The 14,260-nt window shown below is 38.4% G+C and overlaps 1 protein-coding gene across 1 annotated transcript in view; it reads right to left on the bottom strand.

Annotated features, from left to right (window-relative positions):
• The window catches only part of RGS5 (regulator of G protein signaling 5), a 62,157-nt gene extending 48,411 nt beyond the window's left edge, over positions 1-13,746 (bottom strand). Inside the window, exon 1 of the mRNA XM_081495439.1 lies at positions 13,622-13,746. Coding sequence (XP_081351565.1) covers positions 13,622-13,665 — 44 coding nt within the window. The 5' untranslated portion in view covers positions 13,666-13,746. The remainder of the gene's footprint in view (positions 1-13,621) is intronic.
• Between the last annotated feature and the right edge of the window lie 514 nt (positions 13,747-14,260).

Raw genomic sequence — 14,260 nt, 5'->3', positions numbered from 1 at the left:
GAAAGACAATGCCAAAGAATGCTCAAACTACCGCACAATTGCACTCATCTCACACGCTAGTAAAGTAATGCTCAAAATTCTCCAAGCCAAGCTTCAGCAATACATGAACCATGAACTTCCAGATGTTCAAGCTGGTTTTAGAAAAGGCAGAGAAATCAGAGATCAAATTGCCAATATCCACTGGATCATCGAAAAAGCAAGAGAGTTCCAGAAAAACATCTATTTCTGCTTTGTTGACTATGCCAAAGCCTTTGACTGTGTGGATGACAATAAACTGTGGAAAATTCTGAAAGACATGGAAATACCAGACCATCTGACCTGTCTCGTGAGAAACCTGTATGCAGGTCAGGAAGCAACAGTTAGAACTGGACATGGAACAACAGACTGGTTCCAAATAGGAAAAGGAGTCCGTCAAGGCTGTATATTGTCATCCTGCTTATTTAACTTATATGCAGAGTACATCATGAGAAACGTTGGGCTAGAAGAAGCACAAGCTGGAATCAAGATTGCTGGGAGAAATATCAATAACCTCGGATATGCAGATGACACCATCATTATGGCAGAAAGTGAAGAACTAAAGAGCCTCTTAATGAAAGTGAAAGAGGAGAGTGAAAAAGTTGGCTTAAAGCTCAACATTCAGAAAACTAAGATCAAGGCATCTGGTCCCATCACTTCATGGCAAATAGATGGGGAAACAGTGCAAACAGTGTCAGACTTTATTTTGGGGGGCTCCAAAATCACTGCAGATGGTGATTGCAGCTATGAAATTAAAAGACACTTTCTCCTTGGAAGGAAAGTTATTGCCAACCTAGATGGCATGTTTAAAAGCAGAGACATTACTTTGCCAACAAAGATCCATCTAGTCAAAGCTATGGTTTTTCCAGTAGTCATGTATGGATGTGAGAGTTGGACGGTGAGGAAAGCTGAGTGCCGAAGAATTGATGCTTTTGAACTGTGTTGTTGGAGAAGACTCTTGAGAGCCCCCTGGACTGCAAGAAGATCCAACCAGTCCATCCTAAAGGAGATTAGTCCTGGGTGTTCATTGGAAGGACTGATGTTGAAGCTGAAACTCCAATACTTTGGCCACCTCATGCAAAGAGTTGACTCATTGGAAAAGACCCTAATGCTGGGAAGGATTGGGGGCAGGAGGAGTAGGGGACGACAGAGGATGAGATGGCTGGATGGCATCATCGACTCGATGGACATGGGTTTGGGTAGACTCCGAGAGTTGGTGATGGACAGGGAGGCCTGGGGTGCTACGATTCATGGGGTCACAAAGAGTCGGACACGACTGAGCGACTGAACTGAACTGAATTATACATAATCCAAATTGTGCTAGACACTCAATTCTACAACTGTCACAATTGTTGGTTGTCTTTGCTAATCTTGTCTTTTTCGTTATCTTAAACTGGTGTCCATTTCACAAAACATATTCCTTAAGTAGCTAATGAAAGTTATGTATTCCTTTCCTTACTGTAGTCCAGCCATCTGCGCTCACATTTCAGCATAATTGCAAACAATAAGACCCTGTCTGAACCAGGAAGGAAGGCAAAGGTTAAGCTATTCTTAGAGGATCTGGAAGATAAAAACTAGAAGGTAATTGGAAAAAAAATAATTTAAGGCTTTTCAAACTGTCAAATTTGAATTTTGAGACAATCCCAAGTTATAAAAAGTGTTTTTCTTCACTGTTGCCAGCTAAAGGAAAAAGTGTAAAATTCAACCTGTGAAGAGAAGAAAAAATCCCCATTGATCTACAATAAATCTATATGAAAAAAAAATTGCTCCCTCCTAGACAATGCAGACACTACCAAGCTGTCTACATGGATCTCTGATTTCAACCAAGTCACCTTTTCTCCAAGTCATAAAAAATCAGGTGTGTGTGGGCGTGCACATGTGCACAAGCATGCATGTGTGTGTTCAAGTGATATACTATTTTGTCTTGGGGGTTCAGAAACAGAGCCCAAGACTTTGGAAACTTGTCCTCAGAAAGCACCAAACCTTAGGTAGTGGGCTCTTCTGGGAAAGTCTGCAAGTCTTAGTATGCATTGTTGACCTTGTCCCAAAGTGCACAGGTCATTCAGTCCCATGCTCTTGTCGACCCAGGTATCTCTTGAAAACTATTACTTAAAATAAGTTACCGAATACAACAAACTACTTTGTTAATGAAACATCTTGATTCTTTCTAAACTTCCTGAATCTTCACAGACAGGTGCCTCATCAAGAAACATATGGTCTTCACAAAATTTGTCAAACAGTGGTAACTGGACAAGACAACTCCACTCAGTTCACTACCAACAATGAGCACTTACGCAGTATATCACTTCACATTTTTCAAGTATTATGTTTTGTCTCTTCTATTCCTCTGAGTCTAATATGATAGTTCTAACATCTTTCTAGAATGTAAAGTTTAGGAATCTGAGTGGTATTTTATCTAGATGAGTTAAGTATTGTTTTGAGAAGTGTCTGGAGAAGCAGTTGGAAAAGAGAAAGGAAAGCATGCAGAGTATAGAATAATGGTCTTAGCCCTATTTGCTATTTATGAAGCCTGCTGATTACTAAGTATCTAGGACCAAAGCATTAGCTGAATCTTTTCAATCCTGCAATATTTCCTTTTTGAAAGAGATGTCCAGCCAAGGTATTTTATCTCAATGTGCCAACTGAATAGTATGCTTTGTAAGGAAATACCTCATCTGGACTTACCAAGAGAATGATGGTCAGGGTGATTAAGCCCAAAGTCACATGTGCCTTAGCTGTGTTGGTGATGCATGTATGCTATGATTCAGCTGGCCTCATCTACATATTTTCCAAGAAAGGCCCAATTTCTAATGCCTGGTCTACAGGCAAGGTATATGTCCTTATTCTAGTCAGAAATTGCAGTCACTGTGCATACACGTGCCTGACCTGGATTCATGCAGTCAGAAGCAGTATTCATGCCACTTTGAGAACTGCCTATACTCCATGATCTTCTCAACAGGTAGATGAAAACTGGCTAATTATATAAAAGCCAAGAAACCCCAATTCACCCTTCTTATTGCAGCCTTCCTAGTGGCTCAGATGGTAAAGAATCTGCGTGCAAAGCAGAAGACCCAGGTTCAATTCCTTGGTCGGGAAGTTCCCATGGAGAAGAGAATGGCTACCCACACCAGTATTCTTGCCTGGAAAATCCCATGGACAGAGGAACCTGGCGGACTACAGTCCATGGGTTTGCAAAGAGTTGGGCACAACTAACACTTGACTAACACTTGAACTTCACTTCATTGCAGCTTCAGGATGGAAACTCACTGTTAAGTCAAAGGATGAGTCTCTTTCTGGGCAGCTTTCAGAAGAGCCCAAGTGGGCCACCAATCGCACTCACTGGAGAAGCACATGACATGGTATGAGTGCAGTCAGGAGCACCGCACACCAAAGAGGAGGTGTGTTTGTGTCCTTATTTCACTTTTCCTCCCTGATCTTGAGGAACTTATACTCCAGAGATGAGAGAGAACTAAATTAATAGTAAGCAAAATACCCTTGAACGACAAGGATTTGAACTGCACAGGTCCACTTAGATGTGGATTTTTTTCAGTAGTATATACTACAGTACTATACCATCAGCACTTGGTCAACTCAGCAAAGAGGCAGAACCATGGATACAGAGGAGCCAGTGGATTTTTCATTCCAAGGAGGTTGGTACCCATAATCTTCGAGTGGTTCAAGGGTCAACTGCACAAGAATTTTAGATTGTTAGAATCCGTGGTCTCTGATCCTGATTCACCCTTGAATTGTGTAAGAAACTGACACCATTTGTTTCTTTCATGGAATTCACCAAAATAAGACAAAGTCACTTTTCACTACTTATAAATATATCTTTTTCATAAACTAGGAGTTTATTCTGAATTTGGTACAAATATTTTTAAGAAACATAGGGTACTGAATTTAGTCCATTGAGATTCTAAGTGACTAGAAAAAAAATTCAAACTTTTAATTGGTTTTTTCAAGCTATAATACATTAACAAGTTAGTTCCCAGGCCTTCCTGTAGGACATGGGAAGTGTAGAAAATTAGAATAACTCTCACTGTTTGAAGATGACATGATCATCCACCTAGAAAACTTTAAAAGATTCTATCAGAAAATTACTAGAGCTAATCAATGAATATAGTAAAGTTGCAGGATATAAAAACACACAGAAATCCCTTGCATTCCTATACATTAACAATGAGAAAACAGAAAGAGAAATTAAGGAAACAATACCATTCACCATTGCAACTAAAATAATAAAATACTTAAGAATATATCTACCTAAAGAAACAAAAGACTTATATATAGAAAACTATAAAACACTGGTGAAAGAAATCAAAGAGGACAAAAATAGATGGAGAAATATACCGTGTTCATGGATTGGAAGAATTAATATAGTGAAAATGAGTATACTACCCAAAGCAATCTATAGATTCAATGGAATCCCTATCAAGCTACCAATGTTATTTTTCAGAGAACCAGAACAAATAATTTCACAATTTGTATGCAAATACAAAAAAACCTCAAATAGCCAAAGCAATCTTGAGAAAGAAGAATGGAACTGGAGGAATCAACCTGCCTGAATTCAGGCTCTACTACAAAGCCACAGTCATCAAGACAGTATGGTACTGGCACAAAGACAGAAATATAGATCAATGGAATAAAATAGAAAGCCCAGAGATAAACCCATGCTGCTCTGGACACCTTGTCTTTGACAAAGGAGGCAAGAATATACAATGGAGAAAAGACAATCCCTTTAACAAGTAGTGCTGGGAAAACTGGTCAACCACTTGTAAAAGAATGAAACTAGAACATTTTCTAACAACATACACAAAAATAAACTCAAAATGGATTAAAGATCTAAATGTAAGACCAGAAACTATAAAACTCCTAGAGGAAAACATAGACAAAAAACTCTGCAACATAAACCACAGCAGGATGCTCTATGACCCACCTCCCAGAATATTGGGAATAAAAGCAAAAATAAACAAATGGGACCTAATTAAACTTAAAAGCTTCTGCACAACAAAGGAAACTATAAGCAAGGTGAAAAGACAGCCTTCAGAATGGGAGAAAATAATAGCAAGTGAAGCAACTGACAAAGAATTAATCTCAGAAATATACAAACAACTCCTGCAGCTCAATTCCAGAAAAATAAATGACCCAGGCAAAAAATGGTCCAAAGAACTAAACAGACATTTCTCCAAAGAAGACATACAGATGGCTAACAAACACATGAAAAGATGTTCAACATCACTCATTATTAGAGAAATGCAAATCAAAACCACAATGAGGTACCATCTCACACCAGTCAGAATGGCTGCTATCTAAAAGTCTACAAACAATAAATGCTGGAGAGGGTGCAGAGAAAACGGAACCCTCTTACACTGTTGGTGGGAATGCAAACTAGTACAGCCACTATGGAGAACAGTGTGGAGATTCTTTAAAAAACTGGAAATGGAACTGCCATATGACCCAGCAATCCCACTGCTGGGCATACACACCGAGGAAACCAGAATTGAAAGAGACACGTGTACCCCAATGTTCATCGCAGCACTGTTTACAATAGCCAGGACATGGAAGCAACTTAGATGTCCATCAACAGACGAATGGATAAGGAAGCTGTAGTACATAGACACAATGGAATATTACTCAGCCATTAAAAATAATACATTTGAATCAGTTCTATTGAGATGGATGAAACTGGAGCTCATTATACAGAGTGAAGTAAGCCAGAAAGAAAAACACCAATACAGTATACTTATGCACATATACGGAATTTGAAAGATGGTAACGATAACCCCATATGCGAGACAGAAAAAGAGACACAGATGCATAGAACAGTCTTATGGACTCTGAGGGAGAAGGTGAGGGTGGGACAATCTGAGAGAATAACATTGAAACATGTATATTATCTTATGTGAAACAGAATGCCATTCCAGGTTCGATGCATGAGACAAATGCTCAGGGCTGGGGCAATGGGATGACCCAGAGGGATGGGATGGGGAGGGAGGTGGGAGGGGGGTTCAGGATGGGGAACACATGTACACCCATGGCTGATTCATGTCAATGTATGGCAAAAACCACTACAATATTGTAAAGTAATTAGCCCCCAACTAAAATAAATTAATTAATTTAAAAATTAAAAAAAAGAATTAAATTTTTATTGCAGGTAAAAAAAAAAGAAAATTAGAATAAAAGTACAATCTTTCTTCAGAATACACAGTGTCCAAATCAAGAACAATGAAGTAGTGCAGCTGGAAGGAGTGCAGAGAACTATATAATTGGATTTCTCAGCCTTTTACAAATATAATAATGAGGAGGAGGAAGGGAGGGAACTGATTCATGACTTGCCCTCTGCTATTTAGTAGAACCCCTGAATTCCCCACCCAGTATCATGTCCACATGTTATATAGCCTTTTATATTTAATTGAAAGTAAAAAGAGAAATAAAAACAGGAAACCCATTGACCAGGAGAGATTGAAGCGACTCTGAATCAATCTCAGTGTGTGACCCTGGGGTTTCTGTGGTATCGGCGCCTGGGTGGTGCCTTGGGGTTGCTCACTCAGTCTTGAGGGGAGGGTGACTTGTGTGTGAACCTCAGGATTCAACCTCAGTTCAACAGTACCTCAGGGAAGATGGGCTAGTTTCCTCACTGGTCAGAAGTAGAATGGAGAAAGGACTTGTGCCCCAGCAGGCTTCCAGCCCTGGGCATGGTGTGCTGCACACAGTAGGAGTTTAGTAAACATGATTTGATGTAGAAGAGTCAATGGGGAGCCCAGTGAGAGGCTTCCTGCAGTTAATAAAGGAATGTGAGAGGTGGGTGAAAGGGTACTTGAGACAAACCCCTCAGGTCATCTTGCTCAAGAACCGTGGATGCCTCACTGCACGCCACTCCAAACTAAGACAGCTAATGTGTTCCTGGTTTCCAGGTGGTGCTAGTGGTCAAGAACCGACCTGCCGATGCAGGAGACACAAGAAACGTGAATTTAATCCCTGGGCCAGGAAGATTCTTGGAGGAGGAAATGGTAACTCACACCCACCAGGTAGAAGACGTTTGTCTCTCAGTTTCTAGGGGTCCTTAAAAGACATTTGCAAGAAGTGTCTTTCTGCAATTAGAGCCCAATTAATTGTAGAAAGAACACTAACCTGGGACTTCCCCGGCAGTTCAGTGGTTAAGACTCCATTCTGTTAGTGCACGAAATTAATTACTAGTGTTTATCAGTCTAATAACAAAATTTAATAGCACCCCCCAAAAAATGTGTGACCCTCATTTAGACTATGAGGGGTCAAACAATCCAACTACCAAAAGATCATTGAGGATATTAGGATACTTACTGAATATTTAAGGATATTAAAGAATTGTTAATTTGTCAGTATAATCATGGTTTTTAATGTTTTGTTAAGAGCTCTACAAAGGGATGCCTGCTGAAAGAATTACAGGTGAAAGGGTAAAAATAGGATACTATTATGCAAACTCATCGTATTGTTTTTAAAAATGAGATTATGATTTTTTTCTGACTACCCATAAAGAAGGAAGGGCTTCCCTGGTGGCTCAGACCATAAAGAATCTGTCTGCAATGCAGGAAACCAGGATTTGATCCCTGGGTCAGGAAGATCCCCTGGAGGAGGGCATGGCAACCCACTCCAATACTCTTGCCAGGAGAATTCCATAGACAGAGGAGCCTGGCAGCTAAAGTCCATCGGGTCTCAAAGAGTTGAACACGACTGAGAGACTAATACACATACATACACACAAACACACAAAGAGGGAAAGAAGGATGGAAGGAAATTTGATAGTTAATAGTCGTCTGCCTACAAAAACCTAGTTACCTTATATTATTTCATTTATTATTTACAGCATCTCTCCTCAACAAGGTAAGTATCCTTATTTATGGATAAGGATATGAATCTCAGAAAGGCTTAGATTTTCAAGTTTATACAACTAAGGAAGTAATAGAATTGGAGTTACCACATCCATTTTTTTTTTTACTCCACTACATTGCTGATGTTAAGGCAGGGAATATAGACTGAATTTACATCCTTTCTTATTCTGGGTTTTCTTTAATATCCCTGAAATGTGTAGCCTTAGGAGTTATTTTCTCAGTCAAAAGCAATCAGGCTTTCATGGTCTTTACCCTCTGGGTGACTCAGCCTTTAAAATAGAGTGCAGGTTTTATGTTATCTAATGAACTTTAAAGGAAGAAAGATATAGGAACCTGTTCTCTTCTGGCCTCCAGCCACATTCTGGCTCCTGTTACTAATGATTGATCCTGACTGAACTAAGTAAAGTTTAGTTCCTTTGCTTTCCGGCCAGCAGGACAGACAAAAGCTATTAACACTGGCCCCAGAAATATAAACTCCTTCCCTAGATATCATCTATCCCATAACAGTCTTTGCTAAAGAAGGAGAAACAAATTAGATTATCTTTCAGGGATCCTTCCAAATTTAAGATTCTGGAGTCTAAAAGTGTTGTGAATTGGTATTTCAACATAGCCCAGGCCAAATGAAAGAAAGACTAGGAAGAGGCAACAGTTAGGATACAGAATATAATTCCTTAAAGAAGCCGGGACAGGAACTGCATGAGAAACAACAGTGACACAATTTCATAAGGTTTACCAGTAGCTAAAAGCTATCATTAGAAGCAAAAAAAGATTCACTTCTTTAACAAGGTTTTTCCTGATGAAATTATAGAAAAGCTTTTTTTCCCACTTCCAATCTTGTTCACTGCCCGTTAGCAAGAATCCCTCTTTATTTTACAAGATACACTCTTTTATCCTATTTCAGCCTAAAAGTTACTGCTATTGTCCTTCTTGATCCTTTTGGAAACAGAGAAAGCACCAAGATGACCTGCAAGCAGGTCTGTTTCTACTTGCTGTACATTTATTTGTGGATTCTTTTGACAAAATATTTGTTAAGCGCCTATTACTTTCAAATACAGATAATCTTTTTAATAATTGAAGTCTTTAGGCAAAAGAAGGGAAAATCTTGTTCATGAACAGATCTTTTCAATCTTCAGATTCGGAGTGGATGGGCACTGGATAAGTCCCAAGGAAACAGTATGAAGGACAAGCTGCGCAGGAGGTTAACTGTGATTGGAAATTCAAAATTGTCTCCTTGCTTGCCTGGGAGAGACAGTACAGATTGCACAAAGATGTTACAGCATCAGTCAGACTCTCTGGACCCTCTCATCCCCTGCCTTTGCACATGCAGACCTGTCCCTTAGCCTGGAAGTTCTTCCTTCTCTCTCTTCTTCCTCTCTGGACGTAACCAACTCCTCGGTCCTTTCAGGCTTAGTTCTTAAACCTTAGGCATCAATCCCCTGCGACTTCTTACACAGTTTTGCATGACTACCCAAAGCTCTATTAGCTCCCTGCCCACTTCCCCTACTTTTGTGCTTCTTGGCATTCAATTCATTTATTCCTCCATAGTTGGTCTCAACAGAGAGTTACTTTATTCTTATTTATTTCCCTTGTTATTGTTTTGTCTCTAAATTGTGTCTGACTCTTCTGTGATCCCATGGACTGTAGCCTGCCAGGCTCTTCCATACATAGGATTTCCCAGGCAAGAATACTGGAGTGGATTGCCATTTCCTTCTCCAAAGGATCTTTCTGAATCAAGATCGAACCCACATCTGCAGTGGCAGACAGATTCTTTACCCCTGAGCCACTAGAGAAGCCCAGATTTATCTCCCTACCTGAACTGCAGTTTCCCAGAGAGATATTTTATCTTTATGCCTATGGTAAGTATGGAGGTTTGAAAAGCAATCCAGAGAAACAGTCAAAATTGTTTCATCAGTAAGAATTGAAACAAAGTTTTCTTAGGGACACCTCCTCCCTATTTTATTATATACTTTATTCACTTCCTTAAGATTACAGAGTTTCTGTGAAATATTTGCCAGTAAGTCTCACAACTCTCTATCAGCAACAGCAAGCTTCAAATACACACTTTTTCCCAGAGAGCCTGGTCTCAAACTCTATTATCTCTTTAAGGCTTCTTTGATGATCCTGTGTCCATTTGGACTCATTTATCATTTATTCAAGTTCATTGCTACAGTGTTTTAATTCATTATGTACTTTTCTCTATAATTTGCCCAAGGATTTGCTCATGCCTTTGGAAAAGCTGTGTTTACTTAATTCCGAACCCAGGAGTCTTGATCCATTCTATTTGTTGTTTCTGTGTGGCTTGAAAACCTTAAAAGATTACTTGATTAGGCACCTTTCTTCTCTAAATTTTCAACACTTAGACCCACATAAATTAAAGAAGATGGGGGAAAACTGGATGTTTAGTAAAATGATCATAAACAAGCTGAAGCATCAATTTCCCCATTTACTTTCTATAGCTCCTGAAATTCCCAGCATTGCCACACACTTGAGATGACCAGAAGCACCTGTGTGAACTATGGATTAAACACACTCATCATTAGAAACCCACAAAAATCAGATGTATGTCAGATATGTCAAACTCTTCTATAGAGAAGAGTTTGTGACACTTTATTAACATTTCGGGAAAATTCTTGGTAAATAGTTGCTGTCTTCATTACTCTTTTACTCCCCTTTATTCAGTTTAGTAGAGACTGTAAATTTGGTATCAGGAGTAATCAACACCACTAGACAAAAACAATAATAACTACATTGGTTCCTTTATATAATGGTAATAACTTCTGGGAATCATAATAATACTTTTTATTTCAGAAGACTTTCATGTTTTTCCAAAGAGCAATATTTAAAAATTAAACTTGTTCAGAGACATTCAAGAGACTTAAAATAAAATGAATTTTTAAAAGAAGCCTAAAATTCATAGTTGAATATCACTGGTAAAAATAAGTCTTTCAATTGATTTAGTTCTTTCCTTTTCCTTTGACTCTCTAATATTCCCACCCATACAGCGTTAAGTTTCAGTATGACAGAAGATAAAAGTTGTGGGGTGGTGGTCATTCATTTCTCAAATGTTTATTATAGGTCTTTTTAAATATATAAAAATATCTGAGGCCAACTTTGAGTTTTAATGAGTAATAGTCTTAAAAATCTAAATAAACAGTAGAAGAATAGTTTCTACAAATACATCAAAGTTGACTCTGGCTTAATGCTTTCCTAAACATTGAGAAAGAACTATTTTCTAAAGCTTCCCTTACATGAAGTAAATATTGCTTTCTTGTAAGTCATATTCTGACTGAGTAGATTACCTCTGCCATAGCCATGATTTCAACACAGGGTTGAATTCTTGATGATTTTCACTAATTGACTTCCAAGCTTTCAGAAAGAAAGAAATTAAGAAAATCTTCCCTTTAACTGAAACTCTCGCTAGTCACTGAAACCAGGTGTATCTCACTTTATTTAAATTATAGAACAACTAATCCAACATTCATTTACTAAGAAAGAAAATAAAATTCCAGGAAAGTGAAATAAATTGCTCATGGACACAAATAAGTTAATGACAAAACTAAGTCTGCCCCTTACTCCCTAACCTTTCCACTATGAGTAGAGCCAAGGAAAGCAGATTTGGAAGGATTTATTCAAGTATCATTTTCCCCTTAGAATAAACAATCTTTCCATAAATATTTTCTAACAGCTCCCCAGCTCCACAATTCTACTTCTCCAAATCACTCATTACAGGTAGCACTGTAATTGGAAATATGACTGCAATGGTAATAGGTCATGAAAAAAAAATGTAATATGACACCATAATTGCAGGATTCTACCATATACCTTAAAAGTTTCAGGTAATCTATGCAAAAAAAAGCTTGCTCCTTGGTTGCTCTATAATATTTTGATGTGAACATTAGTTATATCCTGAAGCATAGAATTTACTGTGACTTAAAAAAAATTATAAAGTGAATCAATAACAATGTAGGTAGTAAATTAGTGAATCAGATATGAAACAGTTATAAGGAATCAATTAAAAAATGTTCAATCCATGTGTCTCAGTAAACATTATGCATATGTATAAGAACAAATAGGGAAATATTAGTAACAGTGCCAAACTTTCAATAAAATTTATTGAGTATTCACTAAATGTCAAGCAGTAGATCATAGGATCACACAATGACCAGCAGATCAATGTTATATTTATTCTGAGTAAAGAGTCCATCAATTAATAAGGTAAGATTTATCTATTACAGGAAAGTACATGATTTCAAACAATAAATGGGCTAAAGATATAAGTTAAAATTGTGGTAAAAGTCAAATATGCAATCTCAGAGTTGAAAAAATGGAAAAGGAAAGAATTATGCATCATATCATGTTCTAGGAAGAGTCTTTCACCCTGGTGTTGTTTCTTTGGGCTTTCTATAGAGGGAGAGGTAGGCCGAGATCAGTACATGGTATCCAGCATTGAAACCTGTCTCCCTCCCCAGGTTTGGTCCAATGGCCAATATCACCCACCTAGTCACCATCTCACTACTAATTACTTAAGTTCTACTTCTCTTTTTTTTTGAAATATACATATACATACATCTTAAAACAAAAAATAATCTGTGCTTTTGACAGTACAAAGTGAGAGTAGGCTTTATTTCCAGTCATTTTTCAGTATTGTTGAAGACAAATTACTTTGTTAGGATGTTACCTCTTTAAGATCATTTTGAGATTATTTCTAAGGTTGAAGTCATTAAAAAAAAACCTGAGCTTGTTAGAGACAGAGTATAGATCTACTGAACAGCACAAACTTCTTAGGCAAACATTGCCACTGCCTTTAGGAATGAAGTTAGTCTGTACAAGAATCATCTTTATTTCCTTTAAATAACGTAGGATCAACTAAAATGTAATCAAATTCATTCTTAAGAAAGGAGAATCCTACTTCTTTGCATCAGGTAGGATTGTTGGGTTAAATTCTCTAACAAGTCAGATGTTTCTTCTCCTTCAGTTTACTTAGTCTAGATACTTAGGATTCCCTCTAGAATATTGTCCAGTCTAAGGGTAACCACAGAGCCTCAAAAGTGTTCCTCTATATCTAAAAAAACAAAAAAGCACAATGTTAGCTAATAAATAATCTCTATGTCCCAAGGACTGTCTTCTGTCCAGCAACCCAGCTACTTCTGATGGTATCCAGCCAGAAGACAAAGGGCAGTGAGAAGTCCTCTCTGCTTCATTGCAAATCTGAATCTTTCTCTCTGAGTTCATATACATTAATAAAGGTTAACATTTATACAGTTCTAATATGTGCCAGACAGTATTCTGAGAGTTTCACATACAGTAATTCATTCAGCCCTCACAACCGGCTAGTGAGATAGATACATAGACCCATTTTACCAGTAGGAACCCTGAGATATAGAGGGTTCAAATAAGTTGCCCAAGACCACACAAATAGTAAGTAATGCAACCACAATTCAAACCCAAGAAGTTTGATGTTGGAATCCATGCTCTTAACCATACACTTTTGAGTCTGCACAAGCACCTATAAAATAGGAGGAAGTCCTTGGAGGAAGTGATGTTCTGGATACAAATGATGTATGCTATATCTCATATTGTATCAGTCTCCTAGCTCAGATCTTTCAAAACTTTGTCATTTAACAGAGAAGACAATTCCCAGTCTACAATCAACCACCTGTTTTGCCACAAACCACAGTGACCCCTGAGTGAAGATTCTCCTTATCTCCATCTCTTAAATCAAAATAACTCATTCTCACCTTTCCAGGCATGAGTGGGGCAAGGCTGCAAGTCCTTTGCACATTTTGGCAAGTGGCTTAGCTCCTCAGCTTTGAACACGAGTCCTTATCAGCAGAGCAAGTCTTTGAAAACTTCAAAATCATCTGAGACTGCCTTTTTCTCCGGGGACTATATAGAGGCTCTCTTCCAGCCCTCTGTCACTCTGTGGACCAATCCAGAGCCTTAGAGGAAACTGCAGGCTGGAGAGGAACAGCACTTGTGTGGGAGGTGGAGGCTGGAATCTTTGCAGCAGGCACTACCACATTAGGTTTTCAACTGCTCTTATCAGAACACTTCTTCTGCCAGGGCAGGGATAGGCCCTAAACTGTGCACAGGTTGTTCATGCTTTAACTCATAAATTTGAACCCATCACAGCAAAGATGTGAATTTTGTTATGAAGCAGAATGCTTTGGGCTACTTCAGATGTGTCTAAGTAACAAGATTGTTAGGACTACAAGGGCCCTTGCAGATCATGTAGCCCAACTTTGTTCCACAGTAGAGGAAACAGTTTTAGAGAACTCTGGGGGATATGTATGTGAATCCCTATGATGTGCCAGGCACTCAGCTGGATGCTGGAAATTCAAATAAAAAGGTACTCTATGCTTTCAAGATCCCAAACA

The sequence above is a fragment of the Giraffa tippelskirchi genome, chromosome 5 (assembly GCF_054371585.1).
Source record: "Giraffa tippelskirchi isolate mGirTip1 chromosome 5, T2T-mGirTip1v1.2.pri, whole genome shotgun sequence".
Lineage (NCBI taxonomy): Eukaryota > Metazoa > Chordata > Mammalia > Artiodactyla > Giraffidae > Giraffa > Giraffa tippelskirchi.
The sequence above is the reverse complement of the archived record's forward strand: the minus strand, read 5'-3'. Positions and strand labels throughout refer to the sequence as shown.